Source organism: Ischnura elegans, chromosome 9, assembly GCF_921293095.1.
Source record: "Ischnura elegans chromosome 9, ioIscEleg1.1, whole genome shotgun sequence".
Taxonomy (NCBI): domain Eukaryota; kingdom Metazoa; phylum Arthropoda; class Insecta; order Odonata; family Coenagrionidae; genus Ischnura; species Ischnura elegans.
The window spans coordinates 93,883,182-93,906,518 of NC_060254.1; the positions used below are offsets into that span (position 1 = coordinate 93,883,182).

The following is a 23,337-nucleotide window of genomic DNA, read 5'->3' on the forward strand; positions in this document are numbered from 1 at the left end:
TTCAAGTATTGCCGATATTTTTAAATAAAAATTTATTATTACTTTAATAATCAAAACTACTAGGCAAACATGAATTGAATAAGCTTATTTACCACCAATAAACATTGCAAAAACGTATGTAAAAATTCTAGTCTCTTCTTTTTTGTTAATTTACGACTGAATGCTTCCTTATTGATATTTTATTGTAAAAATATTGTTTTAACCGTTCGTCATTTTAACTATCAAAATTATGTACTAATTTTCATTTCAAGCCCTGAAATTGGTAAATATATAAACCGAAGCTTCGGCAAAACTTGCGATTTGATTTAAAGACCAACATTCCAAGATTCAAATTTTGTATTGAATATAGAGGTCAGAAAAAGGAGGAAAAACTCGTTTTATGGAATTTCCACGCAAATAGATTTGTAACGATATACAATTTCTACTCACAGAAGAAAACCTAACAATCATTATAAGATTTATAAGCTCTAAAGGTATATATAAAATGTTCATCTCATATTCCTACCAAATGGACTTGTGCCGTATCGGAAATCAATGCTCCAATTCCTCAAGAGTACCTTTGAAGAGGATATCCGCCAAGTTTCATTGACTTATGAGATACTTTCAGGATTTTTCGGGGTTGTAATCGTTCAATTTCAATTCAGGGAGAAAAAGAAACGGAACATTGACAGATTTTATCATGCTTATTTTTAAAATAGCACCGAGGGTTAAAAAAAATGGACGTAAACAATCTTTCCCTGGTAAAACAACTGTTTATATTTGTCTTCATGGAATACGTACACTTAATATACATTAAATTATGTCTCCGTACGTTCGTATACAGGGACGGATCCAGGATTTTTTTTCTGAAGGAGAAGGGTCACTTTCTACTCACAGAAGAAAACCTATCAATAATTATAAGTTTATAAGCTCTAAAGTTGTATAAAAACTGTTCATTTCATATTCCTACCAAATGGTCTTGTGCCTAATCGGAAATCAAACGGGCAAACAGTCATCTCATATTTGGTATAAGATTAAAAACTACATGCAAAATTACTTTACGAAATATACTCTATTTTAGTGTAAAGTTATTACAATGAATACATTAATGAGTTACACACATGATAATGACATTTTTATTTTATGTTTCCTACTGAAAATAACAGCATTGTATTAAGAATCTTATGTATATTTTAAGCGTCTGGGGAGGGCACGCGCCCCCGTGGCCTCCCCATAAATCCGCCTATGTTCGTATATCTCGTTTGTTTGTTTTGCTGAAAAATTTGATTTGTCAAATTTAGAGTCAGAGAGCAGTTTTCGCACGAAGAGTATACGACACGTCATCCAGGAAATTAATTTTTATTCATCTTGTGATGCAAGCCTTACTTATCGCACGACCTTAATTCTAAACTTCTGGGTAAACTTCGATATCTTGGGATGTTTCCAGACGAACATGCCCTTGAGTACGTTCTCAGGTTGGCAAGACGTAAACATGGGAGTCTGGAAAATCTTGACAAATACGTGAAGTCACTTATTGGTTCACTTCCATGAAGCACGGTGAGATTAAGTGTCCATTGGGAGTGTATTTTTGGGAGGAATTCGATCGAATACTTGGCACGGCGTGAACGAAATGCATACGGTTTTGTGTGGAAAATAGCTAGAGAGGTATAATTAGCGAATAGTTGGAAGATCCCAGGGTGTAAAAGTGAAAGAGAGATTATATTTTCTCGGGTTATATCTAGCTTGAGAGTTTATAGAAAGAGGTATATTCGCTCGGGTTGTGACGTCATACCAAATGATCTTGATTCATCTTAAGCCCAGGAAAGTTTAATGCGCGAATTCATCAAGGTGGTCGAAGGAAAATAAAATGGTAAGAGGGCATTAACCAATCTTATGTGATTTATTAAATGACGAGTATTTTCATTAAAACACACTGTTTACATGGGAGGATAACGCAATAGCTCAATATTTTTCTATCTCTGGCTTGAGTGTGGTAGCTGTAAACAGGGGCGCAGCTAGGGAGGATTTAGGTGCAACTAATACTGGGGTGTATGGGGGTATGGAATACCCACCAGGATAAGCGGTAGGTGCGAGATTAATTAATTGCGGAATTTTAATATAAATGGTTCAAAATGTTGAGTTTTACGGCCTTCTGAGGGATATTTTGTTAATCCTCATACTATTCTACAAGCAATATTAATCCAATTAAGTAAAATAGATTTTACCTAAAATTTCTGAGCTCTGTGGGGGGTTTTATCCCCCACAGAGCTCAGAAATTTTAGGTAAAACCCCCCCTCGCTGCGCCACTGGCTATAAATATAGGACGATAGAAACTTATATGCTCGGATTTTTTAATAATATTAGTAAAAAATATAGCATAAGCATTCCATTTGTTAAAATTCCTATTTTCGGTTTATTTTCCGGCCAATGAGGAGACGAACTTCATGATGTGGAACGGTAGATCTATATTTTATTTAATCCCACACTGACCTCATGGAATTCACATGTAAAAACACAACACATTTAATACTACTTAATACCTTAAATAGCACGTTGCTGGATAGGTCCGGGTCCGTGATGGCATGTAAAGTGGTCCATGGATAGCACGACAGACATCATGTGAGTGTACGACTACACTAATAATTGGTACTTTAAACTTTAAAGGTGTACCATTAAGCCATGCTAACAGTTAATAATGTTTTTTTTCACATCTGCGCCTGCTGGGCACATTGCGCCTGAAATCAGTAATAGGGTATTTTCCTTCATCAAACAAAACGAAAGGCACTGATTGCGATTCGTTACCCACCATTAGTGTATTCATTATATACAAATTATTTGGTTTTATAAATACCGGTTTAGACGAATGGTAAATTTTAACTGTATTTGAAAAAGGCCAGATTGGCGCCCATGCGATGCCACTCCACGTGACGTCACAGGGACCTAGTTTCTATACGAGTAGATAGGAGTTTTACATCGTCTGAGGTTACCAATGCATGCATGAGGCACAGAGCTCAGGGAAACATGTCTTAATAATCACCTATTCAAATTGCCTATGGTCGGAAAGTTTCCTTCTTTTGATAGGGTATTAATAATCCTTATCTAAGCCAAGCGCTACCAGCTAGCAGGGTACTCTGCTACTTTCTAGCAGCTTTAATCGTATCTGCGCTCATAGCCGCGCACCCAGATGGCCTCACACAGCAGCAGCTAGACGTCATACGGGCTTTTCCCAGCATTCATACTTAGCCGTCGCGTTTTCGCGCGCTTGAAAATTTTCACTTTTCATTAAATCGCGAAAAATAGGTAATGTCATTTCAAAAATCTAAAAGCGAGAAATACGTACATCAGGAGAAAAAATCTTTCGATTAAGGCAATTAGAAAAAAAGGAAACCACCCTATTGGGTTTCCATGCAAATGCTTTTTTCTTCAGGTGAAAAACAAATACTGTGACCGCATTTTAATTGTATCAGCTATTTCCCCATGGGAACTAACCTGACCCACCAGTATGTAGTAGCGAGCGTAATCCATGTAATATACCCTAATTTTTGTCTTGATTGAGGAATCCATGGCTAAGAATATCTTAAATGGTCGTGCTGACAATATCTCCCATAAAATAAACGTACTATGCAAAAAAATGAACTGCTATTAGGTGGCTTTGTGATTTTCAACTACGATTTAATTTAATGCCTAAACGATATAGTATTAGTGATTTCCACTAAAAGACTATACCATCTCGTATGTAGCTAAATATGTACTTTCAAAGCACTGCAGGAACAAGTGACTTTGTACGCAGTCACGCGCACGGGTGCAATGTTAAATACAACAAAGGATGAAGTTCTCCGTGAAAAAATATTTGACTTAGCCGGGATTCGAACCCAGATCTCCCGATTGCCGGTCAGGCGTGCTAACCAGTTACACCACCAAGCCACCAAGTTACACTACAAAAAAAAGAATGGCTGACCGGCAATCGGGAGATACGGGTTCGAATCCCGGCTAAGTCAAATATTTTTTCATGGCGAACTTAATCATTTGTTGTATCTAAATACTTTCATTCTTAGGGAAATGTAGAGAGAAGTACGTGTGAGGAAAGACAATCCCTCTACCTACCCTTAAAGTTAATAATTTATGCTTTATTGTCTTAAACTGAGCGTGGAGCGCTTTTACCGCGCATTATCATTATACATTACCCACTGCTTACGTATCTATTTGCTACAACATGGTGGGCTTTTCTTTGCTCTGGAGGAAGCTCAGTATCGGAGTAACTGAAGAGAGCATAAAATAGCTACCTAATGTAATCCTAGTAGAAGTGATTTCCCCCCCTTTCATGAACCCATCCCCATTCACACTGCCTCACACAACAGTTCTTTCGATAAATGTTTTTCCCTAACTTTCATTGAAATTCTGCCAGAGAAGGCAACCATCATCGAGGTGAGAACGAAGGAAATGGCCCATATCTGGGTTTAAAAAGCGTTCGAAACGCCCGAGCTAAACATTGCCCATTAATAGCCAAGGCAAACCCTATCCTCCCTTCCCCCTCTCCCCTTCTTCCACCCCCACTACTTCACCAAGGAGAGCTCTGGAGGAATTTCCCCTGGCTGCATCAGTAGTTATTAAGAAATTAAATAAATAATTTTAGGATCTTGTATGACCCCAAGCCAGTATTAACGTCTCAAAAAAACCGCGCCAGTAGTTAAGTGTTAAACAGGATTGGCTGCGGTGGGGGTAATAACAAATTTAAGTCAACACAATAATGTTAGACCTCAAGACTTAAAAAATTATGTCACAGTGTTAGTTATTTAATGGAGGAAGTTATTGAAATTATCGAAATACAAGTTTCACATAAGCGGAGTGCAACTTCGAAAACATAAGGGGATGGTCGGGTTATATCGAATGCTTAATTATCCACCTTAATTATTAGGGCACTCCAACGAAAAGACATTTTGGAAGCCATTGATAAAACGATTCCCCGTTCCTTTTCGTACAATCCGTCCTACCCAACCCGCCCGGGCAATCTTCCGTTTGGGTACTCCTACGAAAAAACATTATTATTATCCATCTCTCCTTGTGCAAAAAATGAGTAAATTTCTTTCTGATTGCTGAACTCCATTGTTCAAAATCCAAATGACGTTTGAAAAGCCTCGTCTTTGTTTTCCATCGTCTTTTGTCAAACAAGATGGCTGCCACCTCGTAAAAGTAGCCACTTCCTAAAAAAGATATGTACCGTATTCATCATATTTAAATAGTTGTGGTAGCGCTTTTTTTCATGGCTAAGATTGTTCATAATGTTAAATAAGTCATAAATCCTAAATTTGGTGAACATCGGTGCATAATTAAGCATTCCATATAACCCGAACATAGCCGTGGTTCGACTGAATTTAATTAAGGTGGGACTGAATATTTTCGCTCATTACCTGATTATCATGCGGCGACATGAAGTAGATATCCCAGCATCTTAACGTGCCGTTGCTATCCACTTTTCATACGCCGTCCTAGGGTTTTGTGTTTATCATGAATTGTAATGATGAAGTTACTTGGGAAACGGCGATCGCACGCGCTTCGTTGTCATGGAGCTCTTTCGCCAGCATTTTCAACAATGACACGAGAATAAGAAACAGGGTAACATCGGAAAAATTGCCATGCAACAGAGTAAAAATGAAAATGATGTGTTATTTGTAAAATTTCAGTAATAAATGTAGAGTTATAGATAGATATATCGAAGTTAACTCCATAATGCACCTATTACACAAAAGGGCATTTTCCGTGGAGCTCGGGATACATCTATGAAAACATAAGAACGTAACTCTCATCATGGATAAACCCATTTAAAAATCCCCTTTAATTGAAGAGAGAAAAAGGTTATTTGTAAGTCATAGTATACCGTTCTATTTTTATTTAATTGGTAGACTTAAATGAGTAATGTTGCGTTTTGCTTTTCTCGTACCTCCTTGTCATCCATCACCATTTTCCACTTGATTATTTTGTTCGTTTCCCCTCTTTTAATGTTTTCATCTCATCTAAGGCCGTCCTCTAGCTGAATGCTGAATGAAGCTCAAGGTGAATAATGTATTCGATAAGTGTGTAATTAAATTATTTCGGAATGTGTAATAAGTGGCATAATAAATATAACTGAGGATTTTTTTTTAATTTCCTCTGACTTTATACGTTAACTTATAACCCATCGGAAGTAGGTACTTATTTGAAACTTAAGGCAAATATTTGAAAAGTACTAGTAACTTAACTTATCCATCTTTTCTGACCATCGTGTTTGACTTATTACGGCTGAGGTTCCTCAACAGATGAATGTAACTCATTTCAGCCATCTTATCCTCATGTATTTTTCCGTCTTGCCAAGTTTAATTGTTTTGATGCTTTTGTCATCGAGATTAATATGCATACATTCAAATGGTGGAAAGGAATGTGGCTAGAAAGGCATCCATAGATGTAGATCAAGGTAATGGCTCCCCAAAAATGGCATAAATATGTCAATCGTGAAATACGAGGTCGATAGCATCGCGATTATTTTGGCGTTATCTCTTCGTGGAAATACCGGTGCGGGTCGATAAAGCGGCCGTAAAATTTTTATGTGGTCCTCATCACGTCTTTCGTCCTCCAAAAATCCCGAAGCCGTGTGGCGGAAACAGTAATTTGTACCGTGAACTATCTTTGATTATTTGTGATATATTTCAAACCTGCACCGTGAACGGCGCTGAAGTACACAGAAATATTCATGGGTAAAAATTTCTCTCTACCGAGAATTGTACCGCAGACCCGTAATATCTCGGCCACTGCGCAGGCTACTACGCTATTCAGGTCCATTAAAACACCGCCGCATGACTTCAATGTAACTGATTGTGGCATCTTTAAAGTTCATTTTCCCTTGCGGTGCCCTCTTAGGTGGACCGCGAAGGCCCAGCACGTAACTTCAGTATCCTTGGTAAATTTGCTATGGGAACGAGAAACCTGGATACCATAGTATTCTGGGCAGTGGACTCGAAATCTAATGGTCCGTGGTTGGAAGCTGAGGAATTTTTTCCTGTAGCAATTCATGTGTACTCCCTCTTGATTCGTCTTCTGGATTTTCTGAACGGATGTTATTCTGTTATCAATGAACCTTCATGTGACGGACGCCATAATCCCTAATTTTTCCCTGCATGTGATAGTTATCCTTTTTTCTTCGCAGTTTTTAATACCTACGAATACCTTTTTAATATTCTGCCACGTGCCTAGAATAAGGATTTTGGATTGTTAGTTTTATTTTATTTTACCATTTTCAATATATATTTTAAACGTCCGTTGAGTTACAAGGTAAATTTAGCCAATCCTCTCTCTAATGATTTATGAACATAAATTAAAACGAGCGTGAGTATAATCATATTAAAATTCTTGTTTATTTTTTAAACGTCTGGAGGGGGGGCGCGTGCCCCCGAGTTCCCCCCGTAAATCCATCAGTGGGGATAGGTATTATTTACATGGTTTTTCCTAATGGCCTAGTTTAATTTTTTTACGCCAGCTACATTTTTGGGAACAATAAATGAACTCTACGAATACTATTGATAATTGTACGTGCTATTGAAGTTGCCAGTATATACGGTTATATATACGGTTGCCAGTCGCGTAAGGCACGCATTAATGAAAGCCATCCATCCCGAAGATAATAGCCATCATAATGGTGAAATTTTGAGTGTGCACCGTTTGCTTCATAAATGGAATGTACACTAGGGTGCCTCGTTTTGCCACTTTTTTAAGGCAATACCCGGAAAAAGTTGCGTACCCGTGTGGGCATTACAGATATGATTTTTTTCAGAATCGGTTTATATCTTCTGTTCACCATTTTGTCTTGAAATTTCGAAATTTTTAACGAAAAACGTTAAAAAGGTAAATAATTAAAATTTAGTTTTAGCAAGCTCTCATTTTTTCCAATGGAGTACAGCATTGCTCTTTCCTTGATATTATAGACCAAAAACGTCAGCTCTTTTGCTTTTGATTATCGAGAAAATGACCTTTTATCGTGTGCCCGAAAGCAGTTTTGTGGGGTAGGCAACCCGCAACATGAAGTCTCATTTTACGCTATGCATGCGATAAATGAAGCGAAATAGAGATGTTTTTCAGTCGAAAACGTGAAAATCATGTCTGAAGTGGTCAATGGTAGTCACTAGGATGAGATTATGCTCTTTTATGCCATCGCCGGCTGTAATGACCATATTTTTGAGCAAGAAGATATCACTGAAGATGATAACTTTCATTCGGGATTCGCTATGGCGGTTTTATGTCCCTCTATGGTCAAATTCACCTCCCCTGCGGTCAGACAAGGGGTTTAATTCAGTATGATTTAGAAAATGTACACTGTACACTAGAAATTGCAATTCCGTTGGCTACTTATAAATTTGGCCGGCTCATCAACTTTACGGCAAGGATAATTGGATTCAGCTTGTACAAAACGAGCGTATATCTTTATATCGGGTTCTGGTACGGCTAAGCCGTCTCCGCGCATGGCGACACAGATCGTGAGATACCGGCCGATAGTCGGTCATTTACACGTCGTGGAGGTACAGCGAACTCTCCATCAGCCGCGCATCGGCGAGCGATTTCGTGCGTCGCGAAGGCCTATTGAATTCGATTCCTAAGGCTGTCTAATCGAAGGCATGGAGGGACTCACGTGTAAGAGGATGTTTCTGGGTATGAGGCTGCGAGAGTTTTCTCTTTTTAGAGAGCATTCAATAGGCTTTTAAAATCGAATTTCCTCGTCCTACACAACATTTTTGTTTGAAGCTTGTAGCAAATGACAAAATTCATTAAAATTGATTATAACCAGTGGTGTGCTACAAGACTGAACCTTTAAGGAGCCATTTATGAACGAATTATCCATGTATCCTGTTATTTCGTAAACATCGATGCCACTTGGGTTTTTATTGGGGATAGGGGAGTGCTGTCGTAAGCGGTCAGGCTACCTGCTGAAACATGAATTTGTTGTCGTTCTCTCACAATGGTTAAATTCTGTGGAAAGGTGTTCACAGAGAGGAGTAATATAATCTAAAAATTTTATCTAAAAAGCAGAAAATTTCATTCTCTTAACCCATTAAAGACCGAACTAACTTACTAAATGATTTTGTTTATAATTTTGGCATACCCTATTTATTTTAAAACTAATTAAGATATATAATGAAAGAAAACCCGAAAAAAATGTTATGCGTTTTCAAGCATGCTCCCAAAAAGGAACACGACCTAAAATTTTGCTATTGGTTGAAAAGTAAATATGCATTTGACCAAAAGAGAAAGTTAAACAATGTAATATATGTATATTAATCTTTTGAATGAATTAGCATTTATAAGTGGAGAGCGAGTGTAGGAGAAAATATTGAATAAACCGCATACTTACTACTGAGGTGAAGAAAATAACCAATTTATTTTTAATTTTCAATTAATGACCAATGAACACACAAGTCATGCGATTCACTTTCAAAATACTTCCATACTTTATTTACATAGTAAAAGTTAAGGAATTAATCACAGATAGGAAATATAAGTTTCATGAATTTTTATATACATGTACCCAAATGGCAGCATTGGACTGTTTACGGTTAATGGCACTCTTATATCAGTTATTATGAAATTTTCTCGGAAAGGCATTTCGTTCATATCGCCACTTTTTATTGCTTTCACGAAGTGCTTCATTCCATAAAGATTAGTTTCGAGAGGTTAGAGTAGATCTTACCAGATGATTTGTCGTAAAACCATTGTATTTTCTTATTCCTCGGAGTCATTCCATCGCGAGAATTTTTGATAGCGTTCCGCACGGCTAACTCACGATTTGTCCCTAAGTACTCTTCGATTAGTGCAAAAACACTCGACCCACTTGATTAAATGGGCACGGAAAAGGTATTTTGTACGTTCGTTCCTCCCGCTGATTTTTACTGACTGACCTAGATTTCGGCTTACTGTATGCTAATGTCACAACACTCGCTCAAGTATTTCCACCCGAAGGATTGTTTGGGTAAGTGAGGTTAGGATTCACCCCGAGCTAAGCTGCAGACGCACAAAGAACGATCATTAGGGTAGAACTTACTATTCCTTCCCTGGACTACCTAGCAATTCGAGGCGCCCCAGAATTGCCTTGGTGATGACCTATTGAATGCCATGAACGAATGTCGACGAGACATTAAAAATCTCTTCTAAGAGGATGTTTTTCATCTAATACTTGCAGGATCTATCTGCTACTCTGGGTATAAAAATTTGTCGGGAAAATTGAAACACTCCTGAAATTTGCTTTAAAATTCGAGCTACCTCACCGTAAGCCAATGTGGAAAAGGAGATCTTAACAAGTTCTCATGCCCAAATTCGTACCGAAGTCAATCAAAGTGAGGCCAAGTTAAGCGCCTTTGAATGAGACTTACAAATTATTAAAAATATCTTGGTATTCCATGTGCTTGTGATGGAGTAGTAACCTTCTCTGTATTTCCCTAAAAGCGTCGTTCTTTATATGAGCGTTTTAATTGTCCTACTCGTAGGCTGGCTAACGGTAAGCAGATAGCCGAAGCTGCGGCTTCACGAGATATCGCCGGTAACGTTTAAAGTTTGCTCCACACACCAGGCTCCACAGCTGGTAACGCGCGCGAAAATTTATGAGGTCGGACCCATAGAGCTTAGCATGCGTATACGTAATGAACTCAAGGGAAAAGTACACTCACCAAATCGGAGTCTTCTCCTCTGGTGCGGTTTCCGGCGGCATCCACTGAGGACATGTCCGAGTCTCGGCGGCCTCCTGTCGAGAAAGAACAAAAAGTTAGCGGAGCAAAGTTAGCGCATTCCAGATATCGAGCATTCTTTCGGAAAAAGAGCACACTCGAGAATCGTCATTTCTCTCTCTCTCTCATTATGTTTTTTTCGACCAGTCTCCGGCCTTAAAACCTTGAAAGACTCGGAGCGATTCGTTGCCGTGAAAGAGATGGGAGAGGCAGTGGGGGGGGGGGAGGTACAAAGAGAAAGAGAGGTTGGAATGAAGATTTCCCTCCATTGGTGTTGTGGTGGGGGAGGAATTCGTTAGGGGAAGCTGGATGGGATTCCCTCCTCCTCCTCCTGAAGCCAATCGCGGATGCCTTTTGATACCCGAGAGATTTTTATCTCGCCATATGAGCACGTGCGGGCGCTGACATGAGGCCTCAAATGGCTCTTAGTTGTCAACGGGAGATGATTGCATGGTAGGGGGGATTTCGTAAAGGTACTCTGGCACTTACGAAGGAAATTCACGATACTTTCACCACCAGATTACGTTCAAATTTTGCTAGGCAATATAGAATGGATAGCCATGAGTTGCGGTTTTTTTCAGCATCCAACGCTCAATACTTTTCGAAACGTATGACCTTAGGTTTCCCGGCGTATCAGTTGCAGAAAAGTTTCTCCGGTTTTCCACCGGTTAATGTCATCCATGTCTCCCGACGTTTCTATCCGCGACTTGCTGATCATCCTCAGGGGATCTTCCGAATGCCGTTCTTCGAAATTTTTTCCAGAATATATACGCTCCATCCGAGGTCAGATGTAACCTAATTGGTTTCGGCGTGTTGTGGTTTTCCCGCCATTTTTGTTGTATATAATGGACTTCAATATTGGTCTCCAAACATTGCTGATTTGGAAGCCCGTGTCCCTGTTGAAGTTGTTGTGGTTGATGCGGATCTGCGTAAATTTTGGAGTTTTCCTGTTACTTTCCGTCGCTAATATCTAAAAAAGTACTGAACGTTGGCGGATGAAACAAAAACTGCACTTCACGGGTATCCATTTCCTGTTACCTAGCCGAATTTTAACGAGATCTGGAGTTGACTCTTGACCTGAGGGACTTACCTTATCAGACGTATCTTAGTCTATTTTCCCAACCCAATGTTTATCCTGCTTGCCACTTGCAGACAGTAGGCTAGAAGAAATCAATAGATTCTGACTTCACTTGGTGGATATCCATGCTTCATGAAGATATACAAACCTACGTAATTTTTCGCAGATTTTTTTTAAATTTTGGTACGACACGTTTCGACGATACGGCGTCATTCTCGAGTAACTACTCGAAATTTTAACTAACTTTACGTACGAGACGTTTACTTATGTTTATTCGATAATGACGTCTTAGCTTCGGAACGTGTCATACCAAATAAAAAATTATCTGTGAAAATTTACGAAGGTTGTACAATGTATTAAGAAAATTTCAAGGCAACATTAATTAAGAAAATTTCAAAGTTTTTTACGTTTCATTGCATTTTACTACCGGTGATAGTATAAAAAACGTGATTATTCGATCTATGTTGTTTACATCGACTATTTCAGACATGACTGGTATAGGATCGGCTGAAAAAACCATTTGAATCACGACATTTATCGCCGAAATAGCGTAAAAAGAGGGCATGCGTTTTGGGTTGCCTACGCTCAACATAAATTGTCCTGGTGCCACAGTAGGATGTCAACCTACGGGAACAAAATTTTTTCTCTGCTCATTTGGTACCTCGGGCTACATTTTGCAATATGTCGAACTTTGACTTTCGAAAAAAGTTGTTTGATGATGAAATTGTACATCTTCATTCAGCAGGCTAGAACACCTCGGTTAAGATATGGTCACCCAACCAGCTATAATCCGGTACCAACATTGCTTAGTTTCGGTGATCTTGCGGTAACCGGTGTCTCAAAGTGGCTTGGCCCTTTCCCTGCCATCTAGAGAAGGTAAAGGCTCGTTCACGACAACGTAACATGGCTTGAGCTTGCCAAAATGAAAGCGTGTGCGTGTAATTTATTTCTCCTGCTTCTAAAACATCATATTTCCGGGAACCCCATTTCCTTTATTTTAAAAGGGCTGCAGGGATTTGTTGGTAGATATCAAGGGTAGCAAATCATTGCTTTTGAGAAATCGTTTGTAGAGCAAACATTTGTTTCGGATGAAGTAGACTCCCTCACCAAGTGTTTTTTTTTGTTTTTTTTTGACCGGTTTCCTTTATATCTATTCGGCCGAAAATAAATCCTAAATCCTTCCCAAGAAATTTTCTGAGGAAAGAATGGAGTATCATTTAGTACTCCCGTCCAGTTGCCATGGTTACTACGTAGTTGACATATTCAGCTTTCCGTCCTCGAATCTCCGGTCAACTTATTCGAGTGTCGAGGTTTTACTTACTTTCGTTTATTTTTTGTAAAGAAACGCTAATTGATCGGCAGAAAAAAATCCGCCGAAGTTATATTTTCTCCTTCTAAAGGATTCAGATATCTAATTGTTACTCTGGGTATGTAAATTCGTTGGCCAAAATGAACCATCCCCAAAAATTGATTAAGAAGTCGAGCTACCCAATTGTTAGCCATTGTAGAGAAGACGGAGATCTTAACAAGTTCTCATGCCCAAATTTGTGTCAATGTTAGCCCTTTGAGTGCCAACTGATTTTCTAGGTACTATTCCAAAAGTGCCGAGGCATTTTTGCTGATTTTGCAGTAGGTTAGGGGAAAAAAATAGGCCTAAAAAACAAGTAAAGGTATATGTACAAAAACTTTAGGAAATCTTCATTATATGTGGTTTCACCTTTTCATTATATTATTTGATGAATGCTCGGTAATATGAGTTAATTTTTATAATTTGAAGAAAATAGTTGATTTTTTTGAACGCAGGTTTTCGCAGCGAGAGGCATCGTTGCTAACGGCTTCCGGGTGCAGTTGGGTGTTGCGCTTTGTCGTGCAAGCTTTTGCGTCCGTTACAGGGGGCATCATCAGGCGATGAATGTAATGATGCGCCCTGTAACGGACGCGAAAGCTTGCACGACAAAGCGCAACACGCAGCTGCACCCGGAAGCCGTCAGCAACGAAAATAGTTAATGTTAAAATAAAATGAATGTTGACAATTGTATGATTAGTTAATTATCAGCATCTAAGAGGCACTTTTCGCGAGAGATAGAGGAGATTCCTGCTCCCCGGCACTATAAGGGTTGAACAAATTGGGGACAAGTTAAGGTTTTTTTGTACGAGACTTAAAAATATTTGAAACCACCTTCATATTCCCCGTGATTGTGATGGAGCAGTGACCACCTCTGCATTTCCATAAAAGCGTCTTCCTCGATGACGGGAGTCTTTTTCAGGCCGTAGCGCTTCATCATCTTACGCTATCAGTCGGCATATCTCGAACCTAAAGTCTTCTGAAATAAAAAAACCAGACCCGAATTCGTTCTTTTATACTTAAGAGAAAAACTTTAATCTTCGTAAACCTAAATGCCATTCAAATATGTATTTGAAGATTTAGTTCACGATTCGTATTACTGTTGGGACATCACGAAAATATAATTTTTTCTTTGAAGAAGTGTAAAAAAACTTGGCTTTCAGTTGATTTTCGATACCTAAGCGTCGGTTGTGGTGCTAGTGTTGTGGAAATCCCGCTCTCGTAGAAATATGCTGGCTGATTTTTACGAGTAAAAAGGAACTTCCTGCGGAAACCACGAACGGCTTGGTAGGAGGAACTAGACTTCCTCTCTAAGTGCATTATTTTGTGAAGTTCTCCTCATTATGGTTGCAGGCTCTGAGTTAATTATCCTTAAATTTACATCTTACATCATTAATTTAACTCCTGATATGAAGTAGGCTCCGCCTTAGAGACGGTAGTGGCAACATTTTTATACGCTTTTTCTTAATACACTTCCCAATGTCGGATTGGCTTGAAATTTGCACAACTGCTTGCTACTGTTGGCAATACAATATTCAATATATAGGAATTTGAAATTTTATTCCATTTTGCGCAAATTAATTATCTCACTTCCATATGGAAATATAGTTTAAAACCTTGATCAACAGATGGTGTTAGTTAAACATTTTAGGGATTTTTTTAACAGCTCAGGTTCAATTGATTATACGAATCACTTCTAAAATGTAATTTCTTTTACTTTTAGTGTATTTTGTACTTTTTTTTAGAAGAATTTGTTTTTTCAATATTTTTTATTGTGCCGTAATTCTAAATGTTGACTCTTTAAAAATTCTGCTTCCATCGGTGAAATCCTTCGATAATAAAATACTAAATGAGTGCGGAATTCTTTCAGGTCAATCAATAGATAGTTATGGTACATTATAACAGACATGTTCTTAGGTCAATGCCGTAGTTATCCCATCGTTTCTTGATCGATGCTGATGGGTCAAGGAAAACGACCATTTTTCCTCGAAAATTGACCTCGAAAAATATTGGGATTTATCCATTCATGCGGTGTGGATCACACGGCCACACAGCCAAATGGTTTCTAATAGCATTATATACCTGCTGCAACGTAACGATTCAATCGTTTTTCTATTGAAGTAGATGGTGCCGCTTAGATTTTGCGATATGATTACACTTTACGCACATTGATCGCGAATCCTTCCTCAACGAAAACTATCTCGATGATCTCAAATCTTATCTTGCGGTTTCATGCTCAAATTCCATAGAAGGGCAACTGAACTCTGCTGAGATAATTCCTTGCGAATACTCAAGTTATCAGATAATATGGATTGAAAGATTGTCTTTTCAGCTTCATTAAAAATTTATTTGTACGTATATGATACATTTTTTCCGTTCTATTCCTTTCTATTCACCTTGTTAGCTTGACAACAATAAGGTGAACGTAAGAAAACAGAAAATGTAAGTGATGCAAGTTAGTTCAAGTTATTTTGATAGTCATCTAGCTTTTTTTAAGCCCCTTTGTAGTAGTTTCCTTGTAAACTTGAGTGAAAGATTGTCTTTACGCGAGAAAGATGTTTTTAACATAGGCTTTAGAGTAGTTTCCATCCTTGTAATTAATGCCCATCCATATCTCAATATTCATTTTAAACCAGTTTAGGTTTAGCCGTTAGGTTCCTTATCTCCGTTTAACTTTCACGAGCTAGTTCCACTAAGTCGAGATCAGTGTTCTGTAGCCAGAGCATTTTTATCGGTGGACGAGGAAGAAGAATTTTGCAGCGATTAGCAGTGAAAACTTTTCCTCGGCATCTCGTTGAGTGACCTCAAAGATTGCAAGCGCCTTCTCTTCCAAATGTTAATGGGTTAATTCTTTGTACGTGGGAACGTTAACGATGGCTAATAGCCGGCCGCGACGCCTACTTCAAGGAGCTCTTTAGCCAGAGTAGGCCAATGCTGACATGCGCCGATGCAGAGCCCACGACTTGTGTCAATTGACTTTGCATCCATTGTGTGCCGTCCGCGACCTTGCAGGGGATGACGCGTACGCTGCCTTGGATTGAATTTCTCTGACGGAAACCTTTGCAAATATTTTAAGGATGAGTCGATTTCACATTTTTCGATTCTTATTCCGATTCTTTCAAATCGATTCTCGATTTTCGATTCTCGATTCCGATTCCATCGATTATTATTCATACTAACAGGCTGGGGTATTCATTTCTAAATAGCATTGCTGTCATAAAATTAAAGAATTTGAATTGAGTAAAATAACGAAGGGAATTAAGTGGCTCAAAAAGTATATTTATTAAAAATAGCGGATTAGAATTAATGTAACATATCCTCAGCTTTGCTAAAATAATAAGCACTAATACTGTTTCAGACATAAGTTGTTAAATTAATACCGTTACGTGCACAATCGCTCAGCTGTGTGGCGGTATATATTCCCCAACTTTATTGTAAATTTTCACAATATTTTTTTCCTAGAATCCACGGAATCAACTGTAGCTCGATTCTCGATTCCGATTCAGTGCCCAAAAATTGGAAGAATAGAGAATAGAATTTTTGAAACGATCCTATCCTAACGATCATCCCTAAAATATTTCTCGAGAAATTTAAGTCTCACGCCTGTAATCGATCTGGAATTTTGTTTTAGTTTTCCATCTGTATTACTTCCTAGCAAACTAGACCCGGAAAAAGAGCGAAAGAAATAAAAACTCCTATTGAAGTTATCGAAATTTTCTTTCTTTCAGAAGTTATCGAATGGCATTCCACTTATGCTTACTGAATCATATTTTAAGGGAAATTAATTTACTTATTTCTGGCTCATCTTTGAATGCATTTTTCTTTTCGCCTACAATAATTAATTTCAGAAAATTCTATACCTTAGTATTTGGATCTCACTGATGACTGATTTTTATTCGGCTTAACTAACTTCTAGCGATCATAGAGTAGAAACCGTCGTTCATGACCAGGATCCTAATTTTACAAGGTTGAATTTTGTATTTGAAGTTTATATTGGATAAAATTTAACGTGCCACCATGTCTCATAAGAAAGGAGACAACTCCTTGGAAAATTTAGTAAAACAAATTCCTTTCTTAATATTGTAAGTGGTATAATCCTTTGCCTAATGAAAATTTCTTGATAATAATTTGCCTTGAAGGACAAGTGGAAGGGAAAAAGGGCAAGGGACGGCCCCGAATGAGTTATATCGGACAGGTTATAAAGGATGTAAAAGAGAATAAATATGTAGCTATGAAGAGATTAGCGAATAGGAGAGAGAAATGGAGAGCTGCGTCAAACCAATCTTAGGATTGTTGACTAATGATGATGATGATGAATAATTGGCCATGGAATCTGATTTGACCCTGGAACGAAAGTTAGTGGAATTTAAAGACTAGTAATGTTCTTGATTGCATTTTTTCTTTCCAGTTCGGAAGATAATTGCTGGACGAGGGGATATTAAATATTGCTGACGCATGCATCAGAAATTAAAGAACCGAACATTTTTCCTCTTGTGTGCATTCTTCTCTCAAGGTTTACGTGTCAAGTTTCTTGTGGGCAGGAGGCTTTCTGGCTTGGAGGTCCTTGGTGATTATCTACGCTTCCACGGTCTGTTCGCTAAGATCTTCTGCGCTTCTATACTCGGGCGTGCTTGAAGCAATGAGCTGTACTTCCTTGGATTCTCGCATTGAATGGGTGCACGAGCGAAACACAAAAAATAAAACTATTTGATGGTTCAGCTAGAAAGGGTTAGTCATTGAAGAAGCGTAAGCGACGTAATTTTATCTTAATTCTCTCACGCTTGAATTTCCGCCTGTCAAAACTTTACTCTTGTTCACTCTCCAGCAATTTTCATGTTCGTGGTGAGATTTTGTAATGTTGACTAACAATTCAACGGGAGCGTGCAAAGTTGGGGCTGGAAGCATCCTTGAGGAGTCCTCAGTGCGTAAGAAAATGACCTTCTAACGATTGTCAAGTACTGCGACACTTCCTTTCGTGAACAATTCGAATTTTCGCTTGGCGAGGAAATATTGTAATTATGCTTTCGTGACGACCACTCAGTATATGCTGGGAAGTGTGAAATTATGGCATGCTACAGCCATGTTAATAAAGCGAAAAGTCATTTCCAAGTCGAGCACTGACGCTTTTAGTTGCGGAAGCTGAAGGAAGAGTAAGAGGATTGAGCAAGCATGAAGGTGGTGATACTACGAACATGCCAGCGACAAAATTCATTTTGTTTTACCTCTTCGTGGTGATATCCCTGGTAGGCACATCCACTGCATTGTGACATGTAATAGGCCGTTTCTATGTCTTAATTCTCATTGCCATTGGGAAATTCATGATTTAATCCGATGCAATCATTCATTTTTAATTGAATTTGGTTCAGTGCTAGGCTTCTGCTGTGTTGAATCATCGAAGTAAACACACACGCGGAGCAAATTGTTTTATTTTGTCATATGTTGAGATATAAATATTGGGTTAACAAATTAATAGTTAAATCAAAAGTCGTGTTTAATGCTAGACTTCTTTTTAGCCACCGATTATTTTTTTAGACAGTTCGCCGACGTTTAAAAGTTTGAAATTTCCTGATATCAGAAAGTAAATTTTTTAATCTGCATTATTGTACGTATATTTCCGTGATCAGTAAATGTAGAGAACTTAAAATCAATCATATTCACTATAATAATGCCCTTTTTGAGCCATTAAAGTATATATCTGAACTAAAATATCTAACTTTAAAATGGGTCAGGTGAGAGGTGCTCAGATACAGAATAATGCAAGTTTAAATGGCTAACGCAATGCATAAAAAGCAACTGATATTTATAAGGAAGATTTCGATAGTGCCTCCCTTTCAACAGTGATTCAAAGCAAGTTATTTTCTAGTCAATAGTCCACCGCCCTGATTTCTCATGTGAAACTCACGTTGAAACAGTACTGGTAAATCTTGTTTTCTTTAATGCTGTTCTTATGCCTAGACCCGTATGGAGAAAGCAGTTTTGCTCTGTGTATGAGCATCGTATCTTGTTTTACGATTAACTGGTCAGATAAATGAAATCCTGTAGTCGAAGTTGCACATTAACGGCACTGAAACTCCGCAGTAAATGCAGAAAAAAACAGGAAAAATTGCTACGTGCGAATAAGCGGTTCTTCAGCGTATTCGTTTAGTCTCTCGGACGGAGCGAATTGCTGGTGAAACGAAGAAACTTAGCAAACAGTAGCGATTTGATGCATTACTAATGAAAGCACCGTGGACCTTTTTACATTTAGATGAAAAATTTTCCTTCAACATTCTATTATTAATAAAAGACGAGCGTGCTGCGCCCGCTCCCAGCGGGGTTCCCCCGCTCTTTTCAATGCAGGTCCACAGAGGGATAGGCGCGTTTCTAATTTTTAAATGTAGAAAAAAAGGCCGGGTCTTTACAAAATACAAATTAAATTGGAATGTTTATGTACAAATTGAGGTCAGAGGACCTCTTAAAACACAACATTGGAAGTAATTACACTATCCGCTGTTAAACACACATGATGACTCATACTTCCGTATCAACAGGAGACTTGAATGTGGAATCAGCCGCATTTTGATAAAAGTTATTTAAAGAATGCGAGATATTGCTGCAAATGAACAAATGTATCAGTTTGTGTGCCGTTAACGTCAGGAATATTTACCGGATTTGTTTTTTTTTGTTTTTGGTTTTGTTTTTTTTTTAATTATTTAAGAACCAATTTTAGGAAACAAAAGCAATATTTAGGAAGTAAGATATGCCGTTGCATGTTCTCTGATAAATTCTGTGCATTTTGGTACCTCATTTGTAGAGTTTCGTGGCGTATAAGTTGAGAAAAAGGTAGTTCAGTAGAAATAATATAGAAGATTGGTTCTGATCCGGAGGAAGGTAAAAAATGTGGTGTATATTTGAAATTAAGTATTGAACGGCCTTATTTAACGAAATTAAAGCCTTTTGATAATGATTCGTGATCGAGAATTGACACCGTGAAGTATAATGCTTTTCGAAAGTCATTACTAATCATAGGTCATATCGCAGTATAATGCGGGTAGGGCAATAGTGAATGGTTAATGTGGAGAGTAAATGGTAACGATTAGAAAGAGAATTTGAGAGTGAAGAGATATTTGGCTCTGCACACGAGAGTATTAAATGGAGATGCAACCAATTTATATATGCCTACTGTCCTTTTTTTCTCGAAATTTTATCTTCTGGATTTTTTAATTGGGTTTCTCGTCGGTAGCAATAACGAGGGCAGTTGTATTTAGTCTATTTGACTGTATACCGATGATCGATCCCATAATGATTTAGCCCATTTATTTAGAAATTTTGCAAATTAAATATGCATTGAAGGTATCTTCGGTTCGAATGTGTATAATGGGTGTAATTTTGCATTTTGTCCATTAATGTTAAATTTACTTGAGGGTTCCGTTCTGTTTGGCCTTTTCTGTGAAGCCACCTGGGCTTCTGGGTCGTTCACCACACTTTTTTTTTAAGATAGCTGACTATGAGAAGAAGAATTTGTGTGGGTTTAGTACGTTCTCGAGTATTCTATTTTACTTGTGTTCGTTAAAATTGGGTGCAGTGCCCTATAGGTGTACACTGAGGAAAATTTTGTGATGCTCTGCGTCGAATTCGTCTTCACATAAGACGGAATGTACATAATATCAGGGGTTGGCCACCCTTTCATACTTCTAACTAGCATATGCGTACGGGCCTCGTATTCAAATTGGCTCGGCTTCGTGGGTTGTGAAAATATTGGTGTTTTCTACAGCGACTTCCATTTAATGGGGAAGAAGTAAGGGTATATAAGAAACTCTTTCATAATGCAATTCCTCTTATTTTTTGCGTGCAATTTTCCGTAAAAATTGGATGAATTGTATGAAATATTTGAAAGACACCGCAGTTTGCCGATCCCTGCTCTATGAAGTTACGGTTTGTTTTTTTAATCGTTTTGAGTTTATAATTGTATAGTTTTATGGAGTGTTTATTTTACATTGGTCGTTTTTGCATCGTTGCTATCCAAGGTGTTTTATAACGATTAGAAAGAGAATTTGAGAGTGAAGGGATATTTGGCTCTACACACGAGAGTATTAAATGGAGATGCAACCAATTTATATTTGCCTACTGTCATTGTTTCTCGAAATTTTATCTTCTTTCTTTTCTTCTGCTTTATTTTATTTTTTTCAAGGTTGCTGAAGTATGTTGTACCTCATTCCTTTAATTGTATGCCAAAGGCTTTATGTAATCTCAAATCTTTGGCCGATATTAAAAGAAAAGTGAAAGATTGGTTAATAAGTGATATTGCAAACTTGTAATTTCTATTTTAATCTGAAATGTACAAAATATATTAAATTATAATAGTTTTGTTTAAAAGCCCCTAAAGTTGAAGTTGAAACTTGTAATATAAATACTATGCTCTCAATGTGCCACATGTTGTATTGAATAACTGGAACCTTCTGACAAGCCATATGGCTTAGAAGGACCAAGTTTGTATATGCAAATAAAGGCAATAAAATATCTTTTTAAAAAACCGATACAGTTAAAATAAAAGGAGAATTTAAAAAAATATCATATTCTATCCTCATTCAGCCGAGTGTAGGAGATTCTGCCCTGTGGTTAGATGGTCATAAAAGTGAAAATAAAACCACCGAGCTGTCGGAACTGGTGGAGAGACTTTTGAAGGGCCATTGATGATGCTCAGTCTCAGAACGAGTACTCAATGATTCGATTCCTCTTTTCTTCGCGGTACTTTCTCTTTTTAACGATTGACCCTCTGGATCACTCGTGTGTGACTCATGTAGTGCAGTTTGCTGCCCGCTTTCAAATGAAGTATTTCCAGAGTGCACAGCTCGTTTTAACATCTTATCCCAAAGATGCCTTGAAAAGCGTAGAGGTAGCCAAAAATAATTTTTTATCGACTATGGTTTTCATTATGATGCCTTTTGTCCGAATGTAACATATTGTGGCCAGTGAAAATGTTGATAATCTTTGCTTGCATCGTAATTTTTAAGAATGGTGTGACATTATGCACAAGCTAACTTCCGATCCAAATAGAGGTCTAACATAAGATTTTGATATTCTAGAGATCTTTTCGAATACCTATTTCTGTGTCTGTGTTACGTTGCAAAATATTTTCCTATCCTTAGATTTAAAAGACTTCATTGACTATAATACATAAATGATATCATCTCAATAATTTTGATCATGTCTTGTATTTGATTTCGTAGTACGCTCATAATTTGGCAGGAATCATTAAAAGTTGCATCATAGATATTCATTTATTCTATTTAGATATGAAGTAATTAATAACAAATAATAAAAATTAAAACGGTGCACAAGTCGTTAAGTCTCTCTCACCTCCATCCATTTTGTAGAAGTCCCACAGTTAATACATCTCTTCATACCCCTTGATTTACATATGGTGCAATAATAACTCTAATCAACCCTTCAAGCTCCTGCCGTATTTATTGAGCCAGATCACGAATCAAGTCTATTCGATAGGTAAGATCACTCTTTCCTAGTAAAATGCTATTTTTTCATTACTACACTGCATATTTAAGTACATTTGGAGATATGCCAATGGCAATAATTTTCATCGGAATAATTGTATTGTAAAAGTTGGAATATTTCGTACCAGGAGAATTATCACGGAAATTTGAAAATAAATCAATGCCCAAATTCGTGAACAATCTTTAACGATTACTTAATAATTATGATAATTATTACATGGGCATTTACGGTACTAAGTTATTAAGGTACATGTGTTAGCCACCCAAATAGTGTTATGTAAGAAAATTTTAATTGTACCCCCATTAGTACGTGTACAAAAACAGGTCTGCTAACGTAAAAAAGATGACAGTAGATATCCGGATATCCGGCCCGGGAATTAAAAAAAAACGTGAATTAAAACAAAGTGCCTTCCTTTGAAAATATATCGCGAATTCATTTCCCCTCGATCTCTCTTTCTCGCGATTCGGCTCGGCCGCAGCCCGGAGGCGAGAAAATACCGAAGTGACGTTTATCGGCGGCGCGCCGCGGCGTGAGACTGTTCCGTGGAGGTGGTCCACGGGAAAGTGGGATGCTGATTTCCCCTCCTCCTGCCTCTCGAGAGGAAGACCGCGAGAGGGAATGCTTCAAAGAGAGAGAGAGAGAGAGAGAGAGAGACCACTTAGGTTATTAAAAAGCGTGACGCCAGACGCGGCGAAATCTCGAGT

General features: G+C 38.0%; 1 protein-coding gene across 2 annotated transcripts in view; it reads right to left on the reverse strand.

Annotated features, from left to right (window-relative positions):
- LOC124165258 (polyamine-transporting ATPase 13A3-like) overlaps nt 1-23,337 on the reverse strand; it is a 95,325-nt gene that overhangs the window by 26,009 nt on the left and 45,979 nt on the right. For both annotated transcript variants that reach the window (XM_046542579.1, XM_046542578.1), the window contains exon 2: nt 10,662-10,735. In XM_046542579.1, the coding sequence (XP_046398535.1) occupies nt 10,662-10,715 (54 nt within the window). In that variant the 5' untranslated portion in view covers nt 10,716-10,735. The remainder of the gene's footprint in view (nt 1-10,661; nt 10,736-23,337) is intronic.